The 26,179-nt window shown below is 32.7% G+C and overlaps 4 protein-coding genes across 4 annotated transcripts; 3 read left to right on the top strand and 1 right to left on the bottom strand.

Moving 5' to 3' along the window:
* Positions 1-495: 495 nt before the first annotated feature.
* Positions 496-2,255, top strand: LOC123690388. Its single transcript, XM_045633849.1, has 3 exons — positions 496-555; positions 1,068-1,176; positions 1,406-2,255. The coding sequence occupies exons 1-3, from the start codon at positions 496-498 to the stop codon at positions 2,122-2,124; spliced, it is 888 nt and encodes a 295-aa protein (XP_045489805.1). The 3' UTR covers positions 2,125-2,255.
* A 2,774-nt stretch (positions 2,256-5,029) lies between these two features.
* LOC110995027 (transmembrane emp24 domain-containing protein 5-like) lies at positions 5,030-10,001 on the bottom strand. Its single transcript, XM_022261986.2, has 6 exons — positions 9,680-10,001; positions 8,934-9,110; positions 8,121-8,196; positions 7,321-7,474; positions 5,971-6,028; positions 5,030-5,549 (listed from the first exon to the last, which is right to left on the bottom strand). The coding sequence occupies exons 1-6, from the start codon at positions 9,818-9,820 to the stop codon at positions 5,481-5,483; spliced, it is 675 nt and encodes a 224-aa protein (XP_022117678.2). The 5' UTR covers positions 9,821-10,001; the 3' UTR covers positions 5,030-5,480.
* Positions 10,002-10,121: 120 nt separating this feature from the next.
* Positions 10,122-20,493, top strand: LOC110995028 (suppressor of fused homolog). The gene is made up of 12 exons (XM_045633743.1): positions 10,122-10,390; positions 10,869-10,971; positions 11,382-11,474; positions 12,282-12,460; positions 13,623-13,765; positions 15,305-15,390; positions 16,242-16,368; positions 17,816-17,912; positions 17,989-18,065; positions 18,601-18,692; positions 19,782-19,914; positions 20,271-20,493. The coding sequence occupies exons 1-12, from the start codon at positions 10,267-10,269 to the stop codon at positions 20,463-20,465; spliced, it is 1,449 nt and encodes a 482-aa protein (XP_045489699.1). The 5' UTR covers positions 10,122-10,266; the 3' UTR covers positions 20,466-20,493.
* A 573-nt stretch (positions 20,494-21,066) lies between these two features.
* On the top strand, positions 21,067-26,173 carry LOC110995021. Its single transcript, XM_022261978.2, has 9 exons — positions 21,067-21,258; positions 21,736-21,922; positions 22,598-22,666; positions 22,754-22,856; positions 23,167-23,217; positions 23,470-23,639; positions 24,145-24,249; positions 25,215-25,412; positions 25,832-26,173. The coding sequence occupies exons 1-9, from the start codon at positions 21,185-21,187 to the stop codon at positions 26,162-26,164; spliced, it is 1,290 nt and encodes a 429-aa protein (XP_022117670.2). The 5' UTR covers positions 21,067-21,184; the 3' UTR covers positions 26,165-26,173.
* The last annotated feature ends 6 nt before the right edge of the window (positions 26,174-26,179 follow it).

Raw genomic sequence — 26,179 nt, 5'->3', positions numbered from 1 at the left:
TGGTCCTTCCCACTGGAACCATGTTCATTGGTTTTAGCGAGGAAAGGCACAGGCACCAAGAACTCGTCTCAAATTTTCTTTTTAGACACCTGTAACCACTGCATTTCTATTTTTATAGACGCTCAAAGAGAGAAATATTATCTATGGTTGGTAAAATATTCTAAAAGATTTTATTTGTATAAGACTCTCGTTACTCACTCTCTTCTCCCCAGCACCAAGTGTCAAAGCCTTCAAAATCCTTCTTCATCATGAATCATTCTAAATATTTGCGAAAACCGATAAGTAAGATAGACGCGGTGTAGGATTTGTCTTGTAGAAGATACGAGATGAAGACTGGTTATTTGTAATGAAAGGAAAGAAATTATGATTAATTCCTAAAATAATATTAATTTACAGACCCAATCATCAACCTGGCTTCCAGAAAATGATCCAACTGTACCATCAGAACCTGACCTCTGCATGAGTATAATGGCAGCGAGTGATCAGGTCACTAAGATGTCTGAATTGGCGCTTTGGGCCACCAACGAGCTGAGAGAACGGAAGTTTGCTGATAAGGTATTTTGGATTGCCTCATTGGTATATTGCAGATGAGCTGAGGTTCTGGGTGAAGCCTTATTGGAGCTATATTTAAACTTATAATTGCGATTGTTTAGTTAATTCAAGGGTAGCAAGATATGTTATTACTATTTTTTATGTAATAGGATGCAAACTGGCAGAACTAGCACTTAACATAAGATGATAACTTAACCGATACCGCCCCATGGACATACCTGATCAGGGACAGTCTCATTGTCAGAAGGCTCGCGTTGCTGACCTTGTTAGCGGTGTTTCTAGGTGGCATGGGAGAAGCTATGCAATAAATATTAGTAGAATTTAATCATGTCCTCCTGACCCGCGCTGGGTCCGCTAGGGCCAGGCAAGAGCCTGTTTTCGTGTTATTGCAATCGTGACGATTATCCAATCGGATATCAAAGACAATTAAGTGTTATTTATTACAGACTTGCATCTCGGTCCACACGCACAATATGGCCAGTTTTAATAGAGATTAAACATTCTGAAATTTTCAGGATACAGCTCAGCAAGAGGAAGAGGAACTTCTGATGAAACTAGCCTGGTTTTTGGATCAACTCGCGCAGCTGACTGGCTATATGCCTGATCCCAAAGAATTTCAACCAAGTAAGTTTTATATTTAGAAAACACTGAAAGTACAAACAGAATCGTTAAAAAGTATCATTTGCGATGATTCCTAACTGTAATTGCATTATCTGTGGCATTATTAAAAGTATATCATAAAGTTAATAATCTATAGTAATTGTGTTAATCTTTAAGTGCAATAGGAATGATGACAATGACAGAGTTGTCCCTTGTTACATCAACTTATTAAATTATTAATTAAATTTTATAGATACCACTGAATCGAGTACAATGCAAATGGAAGAAATGACAACAACTACAATCCCAGATACAACAATCTCTCTAGAAATTATGCAGTCTGTGGAAAATGGTCCGCCATTGCCAAAACACGCGCCAAAATTTACCAATAATATAAAAAAACGATCAGTAGATAATGAAATGACAAACTTTGTTAAAAATTACATTAAATACAAAGTGTGGAATACTGATAACTCTAACATCAACATAAAATCCGATAGTTACGAAGTAAAAAACGAAATTAACACGAAATCAATACAAAAACGCGACGTTTTAGCAAAAAAGTTTATACAACTGCGACCGCCCCCGAAAAAAAGGAATTTAAAACCAAAAAAGATTTACGTTGAAAAGCCTAAGCGGCATTTTTTTCAAAAGCAACATGGCGGCATGGCTGTCAAAATAATACGAAAGGCGGTAAAACCAAAGCTGGCAAAGCGTTCGGTTTACTATGAAGATTACGGAATATCTAGAATTCCCGAAGACCCAATGCAGGATATAAGCTATTACGTTAAAAATAAACCTGGAACTATGTACAGCCCCTCAGTAGTGCAAGTGGCCAATGTTTATGATAGTTTAATGAAACATTATAATTTAGCGACGTTTGAAATGATTAAACGATTTGGTTCTAACATTACTCTAGGCATGGACAATTTAGGTAACGGTGCTGCCAAATCCATGGCTGACGCTCAATAAAAAAAAATTTAACAGATATCTAAATTTTTAGAGGTTATATTTTAATTTGATTGTCTTAACACAAAAAAGTCTTTGATTGATTAGTAAACATAAAAATTGATGAGCTAAGCCCAGGCTCATTGTAAAGAAAATTAAGTTTAGAGTGGTTCAAATTATTACTACTAATTTTTTTCACTAACGGGGTCCCAACTCCGAGAGTAAAATTCAGAAGTGAGACTAAAATGGACTGGATTTTGACATGCCTCAAGAAGTCTTACCCAAAATAATATCCAGTGTGTCTTTTAATCTAAACACAACTTGATAGAAAGAGTACATACATTTATAAATAAGATAAGCCTGACCGAAAAGAAATTAAAAAATGTCAAACCCGTATGTCAATAACCATTTGACAGCTGAAGTGTGTAAAAAATAGAATCTGCCCTAAACTACACGATGTCTTGCGACTTTTTAAACACGAATTATATTATCTACATTTAAAAGTTTACATCCTGAGAGAGAGAATATGCAATGGTTTGCATGGATTTCTTCGTATCTAATATTATTCGTTGTAGTAACCGCGGGTATTAAGTATTTGTATAGCTGTCATTTACAAAATATTTTAAGGATTACGAAAAAGAAAACACCATATATTTGTTCATTTTTATTTTGTACATTTTTATGCGTTAAGTTTTAATATATAATTTATGACAATTTTCTTTTATTTTGTTCCCTCCATTAATTGTTCTATAAATGATATCCCTTCGTACCTGACGCTGACAATTAATACAGTAAAAAAGTAAAAACCCACCAAGACATACAATAAATCATTATAAAAAACTATGGTTATATTTTTCTATACAAGACTCCGATATAAGAAAAACCCTCATTTTAAGCAATCTAATAAACAAAACAATTTTCTACGATCTATCAATAAATCTAGTCTATGTTTTTGAGTGTTACCTACAAAAACATCAATAACACTTTTCTGACAAATTAAATTACATTATGTATGTGTCGTTCGCGATTGAACGGCTGAAAAGAACCAGAACTTCAAATCCCCGTTCGCTCAATCCGTTCGCAAAATGAGCCATGACCGATCCGAACGAACCAAGCGCGAGACGATGATGCGGTAGGTATTTCATATTTACGACAAGGCCAATCGAATATGATTCTTAAATGAAAGAAGATTGGAGCTAGAATCTATTATATTCGTTAAGTTGCTTCTACTTCAGTTTAATAACTATTTTATGTAATTAATTATGAATGTTTATCTTTTTTAAAGGAATAACAAAGCTAGTTATTTTTTTATTTGTAAAACTATTTCAATAAATAATATTTTTTTGTTCTCTCTGAAGTCTAAACCGAAGTTGCATTACAAACCGGAACCTTTGAGTTCGTAATATCTATTAGTTCGTTTGAAATTGGATCAATCGTTCGATTGAACGGGTCGAACGAACCAGATAGTTTTGTCAATGGCTCAGTATTGATTCAGTTCTTTCAGAGCGAACAACACATAGCTGTCAGCTGTCACTTTTTATTATCCCAAAACCTATCTTGATACGATTCTATTTTCCCGCCCGCTCTATAATCTATACGAACATTTATGTTATAGTCTGTGCGGAACTAGTACCGTCTTGGGATTCGGGGTGGCTGCAGTATTACAACTCTGCTACATCATTCGACTTCGACCGTCTTGATACTAAAAATTTAATTGTGAATAATTGAAATGACGCAGCAATTCTTTAGTTCACAAGTAGCGGCACGAAACTCTAGCGCTGACCGTTATAGCGCAGAAGAAAAAAATAAGGAACCTGAGGGGGGCTAGCGGAATGAAGAGCGACGATTGGCTCTCCAGTCGCATTCCGTCCCCCACAGCACAGTACACATGCGCAGCAATCCCCTCCAAGTATCGGCCAGCGCTAGACTTACGTGCCGCTGCCTATAGCTGCCATACCGGTGCTCTTACGCACAGACTATAAACATAAATATATACTGTCACATTTTAAATATCACAAATATTCGAGAGAAATTTTGGACATGATTGTTTAGTTGTGTTACAAGACAGTGCATTTTCTAATGTATAATGAGAATGGCGATCTGTGTTCGCACTCAGTAATACATTAATTGGACTAAAAAAATAAAGATCATGTAATTACAAGTTTTGACACAAACAAAAAGAACTACATAAATATTTAAATCGATTTTATGACTTCATTGATAAGATTAGAAATTCATAGGTAAGTTTAAGCGTGAACTCCATATAAATAAAAAATATTACATATTAAACATTACGTATTGTACAGTCTCGAACTAGACTCTTTGACCAGTTTTAGATATAGAAAATAAAGAAAAAATAATAATTTTTCTAATTAAGTTATATATTTGTGAGCATGTCGATAAATTACGTATATAAACGACAATAATTAACTATAAGATCAAATTTAATCAAATTATCTGTGATGTGTATAGGAACTAGTAGACATATGTCTCGTTAAATTATAAAAAAAGCTAAATAAATTGATTTAGATTTATAAGGACTATTAACGTTATTTACCAAATATTTTAACAACAAAAACCACTTTCAGTGTGTTCCTGTAATATTAAAACACTTCAATTTGACGGATAAAGTCTATCAAAAACTAAACGTCAAATTATGAAATGGCATTTGACGGAATGCGATTCGCGCCGTTTAGTATATTTTGGAATTGACATAATAGGGGCCTGTTTCACAATGTCCGGATAAGTTCCAAATAAGCTATTTATTACTTATTGGTAGGATAAATAGTATTTTTGCGTTTCACGACTGTCAGATAGCGCTATTTGTCATGAAACGCCAAGTATCTTATTTGTAACTTTCATCTTTCGAATAATTTATGTGTTGCATAGCTATTTGGCACTTTATCCATACATTGTGAAACAGGCCCTAAGTGTTTTTATTGTTATTTATTGGATCTTGTAGTTTGTATTTTAAAAAAATCACATCACAAGCTGACAATTTCACGTTGTCTTTGATACACATATCTATCGAAATATTACGTCAAATCTTGAATTTTTTAAGTTATCGCAAATTTAACAGAATTTAGGAAAACAAATAATAATAATTTATCATAACTGCTATTTGAAATGACATGCGACATTGTATGACCTTCTATAACCTTCATTATTAGACAATTGAGTTGCTTTATCTGCGATCGCTGTTTTGTTTAATGACATGTTGCTTATATGTAGCTCTCAGTTAGATAAAGTTTTAAACTCGTTTAAAAATCTAGGGGTATGTAGAATTTTGTAATTCAGCTGTGTTCAATTTGTCTAAACTTATGATAAATCATATTATAATAAATACAAAATTGTTATACTAAATACAAAATCTTTGGTATTCATAGGTGAGGAACAAATTTTTTATAACTCCTACTGGAATCTTCGAACAGGCTTCTTACGAAGTAAACCTTTAAAAAAAAACACAACCAGTGTTAGAACTTTGTCCATTTCGCGTTCAAGTAGAAAAGGAAATGACCAACAGGTGTTTTAAGCCTTGAACACTGCCAATTTTGATATCAAAAAAGGGGCAATCGGGCACGAGGCTTTTCTGAAGTAAAGTGATATACCTCGCAAGTGCGTTACCGGCCTTTTAAAAAAAATATATCACCCCTTGATATAAGATTTAATATTGACGTTATTTAAGATGATATCTCTATATCAACAGAAAAATCCAAAATAATTAATTTTTCTTCGAGATGGTTGTTCCATATTGATTTTAGCTGTATATATTTATATATACATATATATTATTTATACATACATATATATTTATATATACAGCTAAAATCAATATGGAACACATAAGAATAACAACATATAAGAATTTACCTGGAAAACCCCGATGAGTGACATAAAAACTATATGGACTAGCGACCACTTCAGCACCCTGTAAAGAATTACTGACTTGAGAAAGAGTACAGGATGACAAAGTCAAAGTCAAAAATCATTTATTCATATAGGTAACATAATGTACACTTATTAACGTCAAAAAAAAAACATTAAATGATTCTAATTTTACATTTACTGCCAGTTCTCAAATCAAGGGCGTAGAACGGAAGAGAAGAACTGGCAATAAACTCTCCGACAGATGAAAGCGAACGTTAAGTCTATGGTTTCATTGTGAAGTTGTGACAGCTGCTATAGAATATCGGGAATCTTAATATATATAAATCTCTTGTCACGATGTTTGTCTGCGATCGACTCCTAAACTACTTAACCGATTTTAAATTAAATTGGCACACCGTGAGCAGTCTTGTCCAACTTAAGAGATAGGATAGCTTAGATCTTTAATTATAGTCGCAATTTTATTTTATTGCAAATATTTGTTTATTATTTGAAACAATTCTAAAAGATGGCGCTGTGTTAAAAGTACCAACGTTTCACATAAGTTCTCCTACCGTTTCCCTTGAATAGTTTACTTCTATGTAATATAACCAAAACCTTAGCCACAGCAACGCTTGGCCGTGTCTGCTAGTAGTTTGATAGAAAACTCTCAGTAATTCTTACTCACCTAAGTGCGCTCGGGTTGACACATTCATTGGCGTATCGACAATATCTGGGGTTTTGGGCTCTTACGAAAGTTCCCCTTAGACTAACACGCGAAATAATACATAGACAATAGACGGAGAATTACCCGTACCGTTAGATAGACGTATCGCACATTTATATCTAAGGAATTCCAACATTATGATTGGATTTCTAAACTAAAATATCGCGTCAATTCAGTTATCAGTGAGGACTAGGGGCGTTCTGTGTGTATGGTCCCCTAAATAAATTCAAAACTCTCGTATTTTTAATAAATTAAGCGTTTTACAAATTTGACATAATATATTTAAATGATCCTAAAGTTTAGAACCCAAACCTTGGGATTGATTTACTCCCCCCAAGTTAAAACAATATTTTGACTTTGACTATATTTAATAAAATTCAATGTGTTAACGATTCAAAATCATTTACTCATTTAGATAACTTAATGTACACCCATGAACATCAAAAATAGAAATACACATTATATATAAGTGTAACCTGTTGTGGATGCATTCAGTGTGTTTGTATTTGTTTTATTTTTGACTTTGTTTTTATTAAGGATGTCTCTGTTTGGTTTCCCAATAAATAAATAAATAAATATTTAATGTGTATTTCTTCTAATTTTAGTTTGAAATAAAATCCATAGCCTACCGATCACACATGTCCTCAGCAAGATTCCTATCTCTTGCTTCGTGGGCTGACAGCAGCTCTTGCAGCCTTTTAGCAGCAGATACATTATCCTTTACGCGAGTGACCGATTCTGATATATCTCTTACGCGCATAACATACGTCTCGGCTGCGTTGCCTACAAATAATATATATAGAATTTTAAAAATTCTTAAAAGGCCGGCAACGCACTCGCGAGCCCTCTGGCATTGAGTGTCCATGGGCGGCGGTATCACTTAACATCAGATGAGCCTCCTACCCGTTTGCCCCCTGTTCTATAAAAAAAAATATATATCACTGCCAACTGTAGTTAAAACGTTTAGATTAAAGGCTAATTGATATAGCAGCGACATATATATGTTACAGTCAAAAAAGTTGATGTTTTATTAATTTACTGTAGATATATTGATTATGTTCAAAAATATGATATTAATATTATCTATGGCTGTATAAGAATATTGTTTATGTGTTTTGTTAAATATGACTAATGGCTGATAAATCAAAACAATTTATTAAACTTTGGTATATAATAGAACAGTGTCAGTCTACTGGAGGCCTAAGCGTGCGACTCTCATAAATGAGAACGTTCCCTGCTAAACCTGTACTGTCAAAGGGCCTATATAACACTTGCTTGGCCAAGGAGAATGTGAGGAAATCAGCCTCATACTCAAAAAGTCGGGATTTGGTACAGAAGATCACCGACTTGCCTATTAGCAAAACCAAATAGATATCTGGCCAAGCGCCACTGATTTTATCTATGAAGGTTTATAGATTTAATTACATACCCAATTCCATTTCCTTGTCATCCTCATAATCTTTGCTTTGTGAATCTTCGTTATCTATCATTAAATCGAAAAATACCTGAAAATATTTTTGACATTATCATTAAACAGTTCAACTTATATCTAGTAAGATTAATGAACCATAACTGTAGTTATTTCAAGAATTTGTTACTGCCATATATATTTCAAATGGGAATCAATTTGAGTGTGGGAAAAGTACACCCAAATTAAAGAATTTAATTATTTAGTTTTGAGAGAACAGTGGGAGTCTTAGTACCAAGTATAACTCGAAGGAGATTAAAATGATTGGGCATTTGAAATACAGGTGTCATCAAAGCTTAGGTGAAATTCCTGCTTTTTAATAAAAATAATTCACTTTACATTAATTATAAAAAGAATTCCTACTGGCCACATTAAAAACCTTACTGTGGTTAAAACTCAGATGAAGTGTGTACTGGAAAAGCACAGGTGCAGGGCAATATTAATAAATTATCAAGCCCCTGTTAACAATGTAATTTTTTTTAATAGATCAAGGGGAAAATGTCGCCCACGGGCACTCTCATTGCCTTGTTGGCCTTTGAAAAATTGATACTCTTGTTTCTTGTAGGACACTAAGTTGAATTGGTTTGGAAATACATCAGTGGGTAGCTTATTCTATATATTATAGTGGTAGCAAAAACTGTCTTAAAACCGCAGAGTTGTAGAACAAAGGATATCAATATACGGATACGGGTGGAATTTTGTATTCTGCCTTGACTTCCGATGACGATACTCATCTGCAGGAAATAATATTTTCCTACTCCAAATAATACTTACAGTCTTCTCACTAAAAGTGCTAAATGTATTGTCAAAGCAGAATCGATAATCTCCTTCCAGCACAGATGTATGTCTGTGTGCGTTCTCCGGCTTCTTATAATCAGCTACAATAATCATTCCCACAGGATCTGAGAGCTGAAATGATATATCCAGCTCACCATGTGATGCGTCTATTACCTGTAAATTATTTCATCAGTTATTTATTTGAAAAATGTCAGGCTTGATAAATATATGAATCAAAGATAGTATTAAAATAGACATAAAAAATAAATAGAAATGATAAGATATCTATTTTTATGACAATTTTAAATAATTACTGTATAATAAAAACTTCAAGTACACATATAATTAACATATTATCAGTAGTCATTATTACAGTTAATTAAACAATATTTTATCAGTGTTGCTAATACAAGTTTTTAATTTATGACTTCTCTATTCAGTTTGTTAAATAACTATTTGCTCAACCTATTATGTGACAAGGAAACCTTGAATAAATTAAAGTTCTAGCCTGATAGTATTAAATTAATTCTAAGAGCTAATATAGTTTTGGTTTAATACACTTTGTTTCTCTTTTTCAACTATGTAAGCAACATTGGAAGCAAGTTATTATCGAAACTGACCCTAATGCGTGATAACTAAATGCCTCTATAGCAATGAATATCAGACCTCAGACTTGGCCTGTCTTATTTGATTTAGTCACACTAGTATACACTTTAATTTAATGATAAAAGTTTGTTTATTACCTGATATTCTATATCAATTATTTCATTGGGAAGCACTTTTTGATAAAAACAGTCTTGTTTGCCGGCTTGTACAGTAAAAGTCATATCTTTTTCATACGCAAACACAACACTGAAAATAGTAGTTAAGAATATATAACGCATTTTTTAATAAAAGGATAATGAGCCACAAAATTATTTATAGTTCTCAAGATAGTGATATAGAATGATTTGCAATGATATAAATAGCACAGGAACGTCTGAAGTTGTTTTTATTTATAAATAGAGGAAAGAAAACGAAACTATAAGAACTATTCGGCACTCAACCGTCAACACCCACATTATTTTGAAAGTGAAAATTTGCTTCTGAAAAGTCACAATATGTCACTGATAAGAAATGTCAGTGATATTCAAACTCATACACGTTAACTCTAAAGTTGACATTGACATTTGACATACTTTGTATTCTTTACGAGTAGAATGGAAATCATATTTTGAAAAATGGCCGAATGCTAGGAAATACGAAATATGTGTATTGTGTACTTATATTTATAATGTTCCGTTAAATAGTTGTGATATTTTAATGTTATCTAAAAAAAACATTGACAAAGATGTCCAGCGGAAGTGGGACAAACGTGGATGGGGTGGTGAGAAACAGTGCCTTAGCTTTTGTTGCGCCTACGCAGCCACAAACTAACAGTTCACAAGGGTCGCAGGATCAGATGGATCCATCAGGTAAATATTTTCTGTTTGTCCATGTGTAAGCTCTATCAATAGACGATGAAGTATTTTGGTAAAATAAAGTTTTAATGTTTTCATACCATCTTAAAACTTTTAAATGGTCAGTTTAATTTTTAAAATTAATAATAAGAAATAAGTTTTAAAAGTAAAAACTACTAACTGACGTGAGACTGATCTAATATTATCGTAATTTATTTTTTTATGTATGTATGTGTGTCGTAATTCATGTATATGTGTCAAGTTTATTTTGTTTGGTTCCTGTTTAGATACATATTATATATTTTTGCACTTCTTGCTTACCAAATATCATTTAATACATTTTTTTCCTCAGTGGTTGCCTGGAAGAGATTGCTGGAAAGCAATAAGGCCACCAGTTGTCCTCCTTTTCATTTAATTATGTTAAATTTTTATTATTTTATTGCAATGAAGTGTTAATAAATAAAAATGAAATGTCAAGTGTATAAATTTACAGATAGATTGATGCCAGCTGGTCTCAAAGCTCTATATGAAGCATGCTCCAAGATATATCCAGATCAACCAAACCCATTGCAAGTGACAACAAGATTGAAGTACTGGTAAGGCATCATTTTTATATCCATGTTAAGGTGAAATAAGTCTTCTTATCACACTCTAAATCAGGCTACTACCTCTTTAGGTCCTGGCCTCAGATTTCTGAATCTGTTTCATTATCATTTTTATATAGGATAGGCAAGTAGGTGATCAGCCTTCAGTGCCTGACACACGTCAACTTTTTGGGTCTAAGACATGTCGGTTCCCTCACAATGTTTTCCTTCACCATTCGAGCAAATGTTAAATGCGCACATCGAACGAAACTCCATTGGTGCACAGCCGGAGATCAAACCTACGACCTCAGGTATGAGAGTCGCATGCTGAAGCCACTAGGCCAAGAATTCTTCAAACAAATCCAGCTTAGCTGGAATAAATATTGTGTTAAAAGTACCTAAATATAATAACCCAATTACAGGCTTGGTGGCCAAGATCCTCTTGACTATATCAGTATGTACTGGAATCCAGGAATACCCGAGGAAAACATACCTCCACATTGGCATTATGTAAGGTGAGACAGACTTTGGTATGATTCAAAAGTCTACAGACTACAAACTCAAAGTCAAAAATCATTTATTTCATATAGGTAACACAATGTATACATATGAATGTCAAAGACATATACAATAATTGGTTCTAATTTTACATTTACTGCCATTTCTCAAATCAAGGGTGTAGAATGGAAGAGAAGAACTGGCAATAAACTTTCCACCACTCTTTAATCACCAAGTTTTTTTTTACACAACATTTGTAAGGAGCTGCAACCATTACACCATGTTTCTCATGACATCTTAAATGCATGGACTAAAGAGTACAGTAGTAGTAAAGAGGGGTGTAGCGACTGGGTGGCACCCCATCGAAAATAAAAAGTAATAAATTTTATATGATAATTGACATGGATCATTTATTAAAACATCGCAAGTAACGGGGAATCCCCCACGACATCGTCAGGCTCTTTTGTGGAAATCCCCGAATTCTACATAGAGGTGATCTAGTGCTAGTGGAAGATGGAGAACGCCGAGGGCACATCTCAAGGGCTGAGGTGTTTTTAGTGGGTGGGGTCTCGCTACCCCTTTGAATAACAGGGATTTGAGTGTCCCAGGACCCAGCCCCATAGTCCGTGCGTTAAGCTCAATATCTTTGGCGCGGGCCTAAAAACAAAAAACATGATGCTAGTGGAGGAATTCCTGAAAAAGAAATTTTTATGCCAGCGATTTTTGTTTGTTTATCCATTCTTATAAAAGTTGAGTAGTTAAGTATAAAAACTATATTATTTTAATTGCAAATCAAGCGGTTACATGGCAAAGTTTCTCTTCAGTTTTGGCGTTTCTGATCTTCATGGAGATGGTCGTGTCCATCCAATGCCAGAGCGAGGGGATAAATGGTCTGGTTATGGCTTGGAATTGACGTTGAGGTTGGCGTCTGATAGAAGTCAGTCCCCACCTGTCTGGCCTGCTGCATTGCTACAGGCCCTCGCTAGATATATATTTACTACTGGTAAGTTGCAAAGTTAGATGAGGATTTATTACAGATAAGAATTTTTTTATGTATTATTTTGTGCCATTGTTTTTTATCGCATTTATGAGTAAAGAAAAGAGCGTATCAATTTTTAAAAGGCCGGCAACGCACACTCCAGCCCTCTTGAATCCAATGTCCATGGGCGGCGGTATCACTTAACATCAGGTGAGCCTCCTGCCCGTTTGCCCACTGTTCTATTAAAAAAAGTCTTCACAAGGTTGGTTGGCAACTCGCGTTGCGGTCATTGAACCCTGTTGTTCACTAGATGTATTTATATTTGTTTGTGTTTGATGATTTGCTTTTTTAAAAGAGTACCGAGAGTTTTTTACGCCGGCTTTTTCTCTCGGCCAACACCCTCTGTCTTCTTTGCCCATGAGTAGGGATGCCTACAAGTTCGAATTGATTGACGTGGAATAAGTAATAGCATCATGATCCTATGTTCCAAAATAAACGTATTTTATTTTGTTTTTATTTTCATGATGTCATTATTTATTTATTTATACATATTATTGTAACATTTATACAGTAATTCTGTGTATTCGCGGAGTATATGTTCCATATATATAATGTGGACCGTTCCTAGGTGACAAAAAAAAACAAATGTATAAAAAAATTAATTGATTTAATATAATTGAACGTCTACTATGTGGCAGCTTGTAAAATATACTTTATTATTTGAGTAATAAGGTTCTTTTTGTTTTTTACATTCTTAAAAACACAGATAGCAGCGATGGCGGCTATCGGCAGTTATTTAAGAATATATAATGTACTTTAGGCATGTAATAATTTCCATTTTAATTTTTTAGTGCATTTGATGGCGTTTATCTCGTTTTTATTACTATGTATATACTGATTAGAATTAAATAAATAAAAAAATCTTTAATAAAATAAATTATATATATGAGAAAAATTAGATTATTTAAGATATTATTTAGGTATCCTAAATAATCTAATCTTCAAAGATTAGAGATAGAGAAATCTTTAACCACGAATACAGGAATTGGGTTGAATTTTTTTAGCCCGCTAATACTGAAAACTAATAATTAGGGACTTTTTACTTTAAACATAGTATTTATTATTAAAGTTGAGTAGTCACATATAAAAGTTTGGTATAAACAATATATTCAAATAATCTTTTAAGGTAACAAATTCTGTGCCGGAGATCACATATCATGGCATGCAGCACTGGATGGTTCACAGTCGCGGGTCAGGCATTTGCTTGTCGCTGAAGATCCTCAATTACACACAGTCAACACACCACATGGAGATGTCATATTTCTCCAGGTATAATTAACCCTGGGTTTGGGATACCCAGGTTCAGAACCACTATGTTGCACAAATCCCCGTTAAAGATGCACTTAGTGAATCTTGTCTTTGAGTTATCGACATGTTTATATGTTAATACAGTAGAAATATTGTGTATATTATGTATATCTGTGGCCATATGTCAGAATATAAATGCAATTTTATTAAATTCAAATTTAATGTTGAAGGCACTATTAAAATATTTATTTATTTTATTTATTTATTTATCACTACATTTTTCTATCTTAACAGTAATTACTAATACGATACAATTCCAAAATCCCACACCAACTATTCTAGATAAAAACATTAAAAAATTAAACTTATATTCCTAAATATATACTCGATATATTAATAAGTCATACTGAGTATATGCTTATCATTGTCTTGTCTATGACCACAGATATCTTATATAAATCTCCTGTGACGATGTTTGTCCGCGATGGACTCCTAAACTACTTGACCGATTTTAAATTAAATTGGCACACCGTGAGCAGTCTGGTCCAACTTAAGAGATAGGATAGCTTAGATCTTTAATTATAGTCGCAATTTTATTTTATTGCAAATTATTTGTTTATTAATTGATACAATTCTAACAGATGGCGCTGTGTTTAAAAGTACCAACGTTTCACATAAGTTCTCCTACCGTTTCCCTTGAATAGTTTACTTCTATGTAATATAATATAAACATTGCTTGGCCGAGTCTGCTAGTAATATTATATATTTTATTTACGTAAGGGATTTTTTAATTTATTTATTCAATTTATTCCCCCCCACCCCCATTTCTTGTCAGCAAAAGTAAGCATAGCTCTCAAAAATATTTAATAATATAATAGTTAATATAAGTATTGATATTTTGTAGGAATCCTCGAAAATGCATTTCGTTTTTTAAGCATAGACAATGTGTCGGTAATTTGTGTTAAAAAAAATAATTACTGTTGACCTAATCAAGTCAAAGAAAATCAACGGCCCTAAGTGTAGTGTATGTATTTTTAATACATAAAAAGTTAAATGGAGTTTATTTAAATATCTCAATAAAAATGTTGACTATAGCTAAGTTCAGGGTGTCGGTTTTTGTGACGGTGTGCGCGCCAGGTATTTAAATCAATATTTCTTAATTTTTATTACATCTGGTAAGAAAGAAAACATCGTGAGGAAATCAGCCCAAATATCAGCGTATGTAAGACGCTAATCATCAGACTTAGAAAAATGATCACGGAATATACTACATATTTGAGGCCAAGACCTCAATTTTTTAGGGCTACTTCAGTACCTGAGTGTGAAAATAATAGGATTTTTGTGGTTTTATATTTAAAGACGCTCAAAAGAAATCTGAGGCCCAGACCTCAAAATTTTGTTGGGATGCTTGTTGGACTGAGTGCGAAAATATAGTATTTTTTTGGTTTTATTTTTAAAGACGTTCAAAGGAAATCTGAGGCCCAGACCTCAACATTTTGTAGGGCTACATGTTGGACTGAGTGCGAAAATAATAATATTTATGTGGTTTTATTTTCAAAGATGGTTGGATGCACAACGCGAGAGTTGAGAGCGGCCCAGCGTGGTTCCGGGTTCGAAGTTCTGAAACTAATAAGCGAAGATCCAAAGTAAGACACACAATGTATGATTTTAATTCACAAATCTTTTATGTATAAGCTTAAAAGTAGTGTATAATGAGGACTAACAAAGAACAATGGACTAAGATACAATGGTACCGGAAAAACAGGAAAAGAAAACGAAGAGGTCTGCCAAGGGTAGAAGGGCGGGAAAATGTCTTAGTAAAGATATTAGAGAGTTAATTGAATCTCTAGGCAGTTTATTAAAGATCGATATTCAATGAAGTCGCTAAACGTCAGACAAATGACTGAATTAAACGTTTAACGGGTTTCCTAAAAGTTCCTAGGCCAAAAGACTAACCTTATCGAACCATTTACAATAAACCAAAACACGGTATTTCCAAAAACTTACCAAAACAAAGAGTATAGAAGTAATCAGCTGTTGTCGTAACCGCCATCTTGTTTTACATTAACACACACACACACACACTGATAATCAACACACTGGCTTTCGGTCAGGCAGATAGTTAAACGTTTTCGACGCTGCTATATTTTAATCTAAATACTAGCGACTTGATTGAATATCGATCTTTGATTAACAGTCTAGATATTCAATAAACTCTCTGATTTAACTACTTTACTCCAACCGAAACAATTGGGTGAGGCAAGGTATATCCACAGACACTGATCCGACCTACCATAGATAGCTAGGACAGATGGCTATTACAATCCGTGGATTTGTTATTGGCACACTTTTACAACATTGGGATTAAGGCTATCTCAGATGGACAAAAATGGATTGAGATAGTTTATTGGGTTTGGATTATATATATTTTAAGGTTCTGTTAATGTCACTGGTAAATCGATTCCTTTCTTGTGGAGTAAAGAAAATCTGGTTTCAGATGTGGTGGTGATTGGCTCGTGACACGCGTATCCAGACGACGATCAGCCCGTTTGGCCATTTGTAATCGTCAATTGGTCCATTTGGCCGGAGTGTCTGCGAGGGTTAACTGGCAGAAGTATTGTATGGTAAGCAAATATTGACTTTTCGAATTGAATTGCTTTAGCATCGTTGTGACAGACAAGGATTTTTTTTAAATAATTTTATGACCTGGTAACACTAGACTTTTAAGTCATAACTTATTTGGAAAATGTTCAGTACTTTGGAGTCATTAATTTAACTTCACGTGCAAAGGGATAGCCAAGCATTATACAGTGTATAACTTTAAGAAGTTTTTTGGTTCTAAAATCTTATGAATTTTTGTGTGTGTGTCTTAACTGTAGGTTTTTCGTTTCAACGACTTTTAAACTTTAATTATTTCAGTTTTTATCAAAACTAATAATTGATATTTTACTTGAAAATTTAAATTTAATGAAAGGTCTAAAGTACTTTAAGTTAATAAAAAAAGTCTAAGTAACATATATTATGTATTATCAATTATATTAAAATTAATCATTGTAAGTAGTATTCTTCATATAATGATGTTAAACATATTTGATTTTTTTTTAAGAATAGTCTTATATTACATTTATATATTGAAAAAAGTCTAATTTACATATTATTAATTATACTAACTTTTTGAATCGCAATTTTAAATTGCAGTTATTAATTATTATAAGTTATTAATTGAGAACTGAAACTAAAGTTAAAAATTAAAATTACATTCGCCCCCTTATCTTGAAAGCAAATTTTTGAATCATCATCGTGTAAATAAATACATGTGAAGTGAAGTTTGGCTATTTTTAAAATGATTTTGCTACTTAAGGTTAGGCGGTCGTGACCGATGAACAATGTTTTAATTAGTAGAATACTAGTGACCCGCCACAGCTTCGCACGGGTGCAATGCTGATGAAAAGCAGATTTTTATTATGTATTGTTATTTCCGTCGCTGGAAAGCTCCGATAATATACGCGTTCGATCGCTGCTAAATAAGCTGTAATGGGCTGTATAGATCTATATTAAATGAACAATGTATTCAAGGTATTTCATTGGTTAAGGATTAATGCTGTATTGGTTAAAATCACTTCGAAAATTAGCCATTATTTGTCGTAAAAAGTAAATGACAAAAAAAAGTGATTGTGGGTTATCCATAAGAGATAGTACCATCGCGGACTTTTCTGTAGACCTTTGTATAATATATAAGTATTGTACACATTGGAATAGAATACTTGTATATATAATAATAGTACATTATTTTGATAAAACTCGTAGGGTTCAGCCTGCGTTTGCAATGTAAGCGGAAAAAATTTAATTATTTACGACATCACATTAAAAACCTCAAAAATAACAGTACTTCTCCACTATTTAATGGTTGTTATTATACATATAAACCTTCCTCTTGAATCACTCTATTTATTTAAAAAAACCGCATCAAAATTCGTTGCGTAGTTTCAACGATTTAAGCATACAAATGGACATAGGGACAGAGAAAGCGACTTTGTTTTATACTATGTAGTGATTTATTTAACTTTTCAGAGCGAAGATGAACAACCTTTGTCTCCAAGTGTTGAGAGGCAGATTAAGGAGACTTTACAACGCGGACTCTCTTCGATGACGGATAGAGGATCTGAAGGTAATATTTTTATTTAAATAACATAATTTTTTGTTAAAGGAGAAAAAGTTAAAATAATACTTAAAATGTTTTTCAGGGCACAATATGTCCACAGATAGCTTCGAAATGTCGAGTATGGAGAGAGCTTTGCCACAGATACCAAATATAGTTCAGGTATGTACCAATTCTTAAGGCCGGCAACGCACTTGCGAGGCATTGAGAGTGCGCCGCTGGTATCACTTAACTATATTGTTTGTTATAATATTGAGGTATATTTTATATGTCGGATAATTTGTGTGGGTTAATAAAATATGTCGTTTTATCTAATTAGTAATAACTGTAATGAATAATGATGTGGAATAAATAAATAGATAAATAAACTTTAGATGGTACTCCTGTCTGTTTGCCGGTATTAAATAAAAATATTTTCATATATAATATAAAAAGCCTTTATTTGTGTTACGTGTGGGGGGGCAGGGTCAAGAATCTCCAAAAATTGCGTGACGTAATACTTTAACACGACCTCAGACAGAGTGAAGGCCTCCTGCAAATTCTTCCACTTGTCATTTCCTTGCTCAAATTTTCCAATGTTTCCCCGCTATCCCTTTCATCTTCATTACATAATCCTTATTCTATATAATCTGTCCAATTTCTTTTTCTAGTCTATGGTTGACAGTAGCAGTAGTATGTACTTAGTTTTTTTTTTCAGGAATCGTGGAGAGAGGACAGCATAGAATATTTGGAGGGAGTACATCTCATGCTGAATAGTGAAGGTGCTAGTCTTCTTCCACTTGCTATTGAGTGAGTATTCTGGATTTCATTTATTAATTTTTTTAATTATAAGTACTCTTACAGCTTATACTTATACATATAATAAGACAATACGGAAATCAAAAACAGATTACATAGATAAACAATATATGTATGTCAGAGATTATGTTATTAAAGAACACGATGTAATTTGTTTTTTTTTTAATCAAAAGAGTTTTTATTTCTCAAAACCGAACAGTCTCTGGGGTAGCATAGCAAAATGTTCCATGTATGTCCTAAATGTCCAATGGTATGAACTAAAAAGACAGGCTAGGCATTAAGGAGAAACAAAGTTCAAAGAAGGAGCTGGTATTCCTATAAACTTGGATAAAATTTCTTCTTGGAGTATCATACCTTTTATATTTCAGTTATAGCTTTTTTTTTAATTGGCTTCTATTATATACCGGCAATAAAAAATTATACATAATTAATAAATATACAAAATTTATACATCCGGCAAACATTTTGAACATTAATCATTAATTTATTTTGATTAATTTTTAATTAATCTTATATCTTTAAATGAGCAATTCTTGTGTATATATATATATATATATATATATATATATATATATATATATATATATATAATTGGAATCTCGGAATCGGCTTCAACGATTTTCATGAAATTTAGTATACAGAGGGGTTCCGGGGCGATAAATCGATTTAGCTAGGAATCATTTCTAGAAAATGTCATTTTATTTGTGTTTTATCAACTTAAACATAGAATTGCTCGTTTAAAGATGTCAGTCAAATAAAAACTTAAATATGAATATAATTATCTTTATTCGATAATTATATTCATATTTCATAATTTTATTAGTATGTAATTCGTACTTAAATAAAATTTCTAAAAAACACGATTTATAAAAAAAAATACCGAGCTAAGCTCGGTCATCCAGGTCCTTACATTAATCGCGCGATCGACACGTCACACTTTCCCCCTCTACCTAAAAATCGCTTCGGCGCAGACATATTTTCAAGACGTTTGCCGGCTACTATACATACATAAATAAAAGGGGAGATTAAGGTGGGGCATGGCCCAAAAAAAGGTATATTCAATAAATGTCCCAATTTCAGCGGCCGTGTGCTCCATTCGTCGCACTTCACATGGCGTCAAGGAGCCCGTTCAGTGACAGTTCTACCGCCGTCAGTGGGCGGAGCTTTTGTCACACCAAGAAGACCGTATGCTGTCATCGGTTCTTGGCTTCAGGTGAGGTTCCATATCATCGTATCAATAAAAATATTGCTTCTAAACATTTGGTGCTCTCAAATCGAGGGGGTAGAACAGACGAAGAGAATTGGCAAATCTCAGCACTATATTATTCTAGCTCGATTAATAACCGCTAAATTAACTATGATTATGGCAATACTAAGCATAAAAATGCAAATTGTCATGACTTTTGACACAATCAATTCAGGATTTCTTTTCGACAAATCGTTATATTGTAAATTACTTTTCTGATTTTTTTTTTAATAATTTTAGCGTTTTAACGCAAAATAACTTACATTTTAATTTTAAATAGAACTTATTATGAGACAATTACTAGATAGTAGCCATTTTTTCAGATTCTTATACCAAAGGAACTAGCAGAGGAGATGTCAAAAAAAGTAGCACCACTGGCTAATTTAGCGGAAATGGACTCTGAGACTGATGACGATGAAAGCCATGACGCAAAGACAGCACCTACCATTCCCCATACGATATCGTGGCCGAGTTATAAATTAAAAATCTCTGTGTTACCCGATACTGATTTCTTATAAATGTAAAATAAATTAAATATTTAATGACCGCCTCTGTTTTTATTGCGCTAGATACAAGTCCGTTTGCAGTGTCGAAAAGTAAAGTATAAAGAAATATTTTACCATTTTACAAACTGAAATGAAACTTCTTTAAATATATAAATGTGAAATTATTTTTAGAGGCTTTTTCGTTCGCATTTTGATAATGTAATCAAAACTTACTCATTGTGTATATATTCATATTTGATATATTTAAAATAATTGCCTCATAAGGGATCCTGTTGTGACGACACTACATGTGTACAAATGTACCAGAGAAGAGTTATATCAAGAGTCGTAGAGTTGAAGTCTTAGTATGGAAAGATATTAAAAAGCGAGAAATAGTAATAGCGAAAATGTTTGACACTTTCAGGATGATACTCAGAAACGACTTAACGCAAACTATGATTCCCGTATGTCTAGTAAAATTTTCACATACGGCTTGGCGATAAGTCTAGTCTATAGTTTCTTAACCTTACCTATATTATTTAGACCTTTTTGGTAGTATTCTTACTACCCTAATCTGTGCAGTTTACTACTATACTTTAAATGCTCTGTGGCAACACTGTTGTTGTCTGCCAAATATTGTAAATAATAAAATATAAGACTGCGGGATTAAATATTATTTTAAATTAAAATCCTATACACTTTAAAGTTCAAACTTAACAGTAATTACTCTTAAAATTGTCTGAAAAACAGAAATGGAAAAATCTAAAAAAAGAGCTCCCAATTTCAATGATCAGGAAAGAAAATTCCTTTTAGCACTTGTAAAGAAGTATGTATTACTATGTTTTGATTAATGTAGAAGCATATTCGTGGAACTGTCTGTACAATAGGTGATGATATTTTTAGGTCATATTTTGAGAGAATTTACAAGCCTAGAATTCTAATAAGCTTGTGTAAGATATGTGATATACACCTACAGTAGAGTCCCCTAGAAAATATAAATCTTTCAAAATAAAAAAGCTTACTGTCAATAGCATGGTAAAGCTGTACGTACAGATGTACCCTAGACCATACATTTGAATATAATTTCTAATATAAAATTAGCTTCACAAAGCATACAATAATTAATAACATATAATTAATAATTATTGATTGTTTCAATTGGAGTAAATAAATGCACACATTTTTTATCTGGAAATTGGGAATATTTATTTAATATCCCGTAAATGTGAATGAGTGAGGACATTTGGAGAGGAATTTTTGTTCCTAATTTACAAAAATTAAAAATATTGTAATAATATTGTAGATATAAACATGTTATTGAAGCCAAAGGTTCTTCATCTCATGACATCCACAAAAAGAATGTTGTATGGGCAGATATATGCAGAGAATATAATAGCTTGTGTACCACAGGACCTCGAAGTACTGCTATGCTTAAACATTTCTACTTTAATATTAAGCATCGATCTAGAGTGGATGTATCATTAAGAAATGTGAGTAAACATTATTCATAAAATATAATTCAGTTCAATAGTACTATTGAACTATTTTTTTGCATTGATATTGCAGTATTGATATTATGTATTATATTGGACAAAAATAAATTACTATTCCAATTATAATAGTACAATTAAAATAACACCAACTTATTTTTTAAGCATAAGTTAGTTACAATTCAGAATTTCTTTTTGTCATTCATTGGAATGACAAAAAGTTTGTTAAGAGTAAATTGTTCTAACAATTACCAAATTCGGATATTTACCCCACTAGACCTGATGGTTAATTATCAATTTGCCATCTATATAAGAATGAATTTATTTCTGAGCCTTTCTATTGAAGATTTTTATGCTATTAATAGATTATAAATCCTAACTATTTTATAAATAAAAATCTGTAATTTATTTTTCATTGACATTATTTAAATGAACTAGGATTTATTATAAACTTGTTTTTTTTCCTATTATGATATTTAATTCAAATAATTTTCTGTTAAACTAGATAAATACAGTGGAAGTCATATATACTATATACATAGATAAATTAATGGATGCAAACTGATTATAATTATAATTAGGCAGATAATTTAAGACCCCATTTAATTTTAAATAGATATATAATAAATTCACCTAGTCATAAGTTTAAAAATTAAATAGAAAATAATATTTTAGGAACTAAATGATGCTTCACTAGGAAGTATTAGTAGCAATGATGCTTCGAAAGATGGCTGTGATGGAAATGTATGTAGAACTTATTGTTATTATTAAGCAAACTCGTTATAAGTTTATATCTATCCAAGTAAACTCTTTAAATTAAAATTATTTTAGACAGATCACATAGCAAAAGTGTTGAAAAATCTAAAGCATGCAAGAATGGCCCAGTATGGTTTGGTTTTGGAAAACCAAATGCAGGATTCTGATACAGGAATGGGTAATTCTCATTTTGCTAATATATTTTTTAACGATACAGTATTAGGGTTGTTTATTTGACTTCACTGTAATAGAGTAAATATATCCATTACATATTTTGACACAATCCAAGATTAAGAAGAAAATTGAAAATATTGTTTTAAAGTGTATGTATTCATTTTTTTAAATTTATTTTAATTGAAGTTTAGCACATCATACATAATACTATATCTATGGTATAACAAACCCTTTTATGTAAAATACAGATACCGGCAAACTTCTTGTGATGTAATGTTATTATAAAGGTATATACATTAATCTTACTATTACAGAATCTATGGAAATAAAATCCAGGGGTAACAGTAGATCATCAGATTTTTCTGGTGAGTAATAAATATGAAACTATATTTGGCCTTAGCCTATCCCGTAATTGTAACTGCGAAAAAATTTTAGAAATCTGTCCAGTTTTGAGCGTATTAATTACAAAGATTAATGATCAAGTATTAAGGAAAAAATTCTTGCCGATTTTTTACCTACCCTCAAATAGCAATAATTTTAAAAAAAAATTCTTGGGTTTACCGAAAGCATACCTATCACCTGATACTCGCTTCATTATGATGATGCCTGTATAACAGGTGACTCGGAGAATGATGAACCGGAGTTGGAGGTAGACAGTGAATTGTGGGCGTACTATGAGAAGGAATCTGATATGTGGGTCAAATGTTCTATGTGTGGTCAACGGCTTAAACAAGACGTCGATATGTTGTATAAACATCTCAAAGAGGTGCACTCAATTGTTACTGGGGTGAGTTATCCATATTTTAATACATTTTTATATTCGTAATGTTAATACAAATTGTGAATTTACTGGATGAGGGTATTTATAGATAATGCGTTAGGTATAATAAAACTTTCAACGTATTGAATTATATTTTTCTATTGTTAGTGTCGTTTTTTCTACAAATGAAATCAACAAACGTCAAAAAAAAGAAATATACATTAAATGCTTCTAATTTTACATTTACTGCCAAATCAAGGGCGTAGAACGGAAGAGAAGAATACACCCTCCGCCACTCTCTTCGTAAATAACTAACCTCACCGCATACACTAATTCAAGTACGACCAGTCACCACAAGTAGCACCCGTTCACGAATATGACGCATGGCCACCCATCGGCCACCTCGCCATATTTTAGGGAGAGAGACAACCCAACGCATGGACGCCGGGCAACGAGAGTCACCGAAAGATATATATTTAATTGCAAGATGTCAAAAATAAATGTTCATGTGTATTTCGTGTCTTAATTTCAGAACAAAGATGAAAACTATACAGAGGTGATCTATCTAGAAGACCCAATAGAGAGTCAAGAAGAGAGAGTTCTGAAGGAGGTTCAACCGAAGGGACTAAAACGACATGTGAGACTAATATGGTTATTTACTAAAGTTTTATACAGTGTGTATATCTATATGTCGCAGTAAAGTAGCTAAATCAGAGAGTTAATTGAATCTCTAGACAGTTAATTAAAGATCGATATTCAATTAAGTCGCTATCATTTTGATTTAAATAAAACAGCGTCGAAAACGTTTAACTGTCTGTCTGACCAAAAGCCAGCGTGTTCATTAATAATGTAAAACAAGATGGCGGTCACGACAACATACTCTATACTCTATATTACTTCTATACTCTTTGTTTTGGAGAACGTTGGTTTGTGGTGTGAGTGGTTTTTTTGTTTTAAGATAGTAGTCTTTGGTGAAATTGTAAACATGTTGTCGACTTGATTGCCGCCATGATTATTTCGGTGTGATCGTGAAGGACTGAGAGCTCGGAAATTCCGTGTTTTGTTTTATTGTAAATGGTTAGGTTAGGTAAGTCTTATTGCCTAGGAACGTTTAGGAAACTCGTTAATGTTTCGTTTAGTCACTTCTCTGACGGAACTTTAGCGACTTGATAGAATATCGAACTTTAATTAACTGTGTAGACATTCAATAAACTCTGTGATTTTATTACTTAACTTCGAGATGTACCTATGTAATCTCTGAACCTACTGAATTGGAACTTAATGAAATGTCGGCATAACTATAACGCATTATGCAACTATATACCCTCTGTCACTTTTAACAACTACCCTCAATAAATAAAATCTTGCAAACCAAATGATGATGATCAAATTAGGGTCCTTCAAGAAACAAGCGTTTTAAAAGGCCGACAACGCTCTTGCGGGTCTAGAATGGAGAGTAGGCGGTATCAGATAACATCAGGCGATTCTTCTTCATGTATGCCCCCTGTTCTATGAAAAATGACGACAACGCACTCGCGAGCCCTCTGACATTGAAAGTGTGTATGGGCCATATCACTTAACATCATCATTATGATATTACAGAGAAACGAGGCATCAGATGAGGCAGAAATCTGCGATTTTGGATTATACGTAACGAGTTTATTAAGAGATCTACCGAGCAATGTGTGTGCGCAGCTGCAACTAGATATAGTTGATTTAATAGTAAAAGCGAAACTAGAAGAAACTGGACCAGATATTAGTATGGAGGTAGATCGTGGAAAAAATCCGATGGAAAATGAGGTAGTTCCAGAATTTTAGTGACTAGAGAACCTAAGCCAAAATTCTAAGCGTCTATGACGTAGCATGCTTGTAAACAATTCTAACATTAGGTGTCAATTGTCACTTTTGAATTATTTATTTATTTATTAACACTTCGTTACATTACAAAATAAAAATTGAACATAATTAAAGTTTGTTATACGATTAGACAAAGACTTTTTATTTATATTCTAAGTCATTGTTGTTTCGAGAATTTGTGATCGTTTTTTATTTAAATGGAAATTATCTTTCCGTGTTCGTTTCAGTAAACGGACTATTTCGTACATACATTAAAATCTAAAACGGTGGGATCAAATCTAACATATAATTAAAATTAATCTAAAATTATACGTGTGTCGTGATTCTTAGCGCATATCTTAATTCTATTAATTTTTTTCTAGAACCAACAAAACACCAAAACAGCCAAACAACCGGAAAACTCAGAAATATCAACAGAAAGACAAAAAGAAATGGATACAAAAATTAACAAAACTCCAAAAATACGGACGAAGCTAAAACATGACGCAGCAAACGAGAATATAATTGAACATTTTGGAAACTATGTCGTAGCCCTGTTAAAAACTTTCCCGCGAAAAGATACCAATACGAAACTTCAAAAGGACATTGTTGATCTCATAATGACAGCGCGGCTACAGACTATGAAAAATAGATTGACAGATATCGCCATAGATAAATTAGGCGTCCGACGGGATTTATTTGTAGAAATAAAATAGCGTTCTATTTTCAAA

This window comes from Pieris rapae, chromosome 24 (genome assembly GCF_905147795.1).
Source record: "Pieris rapae chromosome 24, ilPieRapa1.1, whole genome shotgun sequence".
NCBI lineage: Eukaryota > Metazoa > Arthropoda > Insecta > Lepidoptera > Pieridae > Pieris > Pieris rapae.
This window is presented reverse-complemented; position numbering and strand designations above follow the sequence as displayed.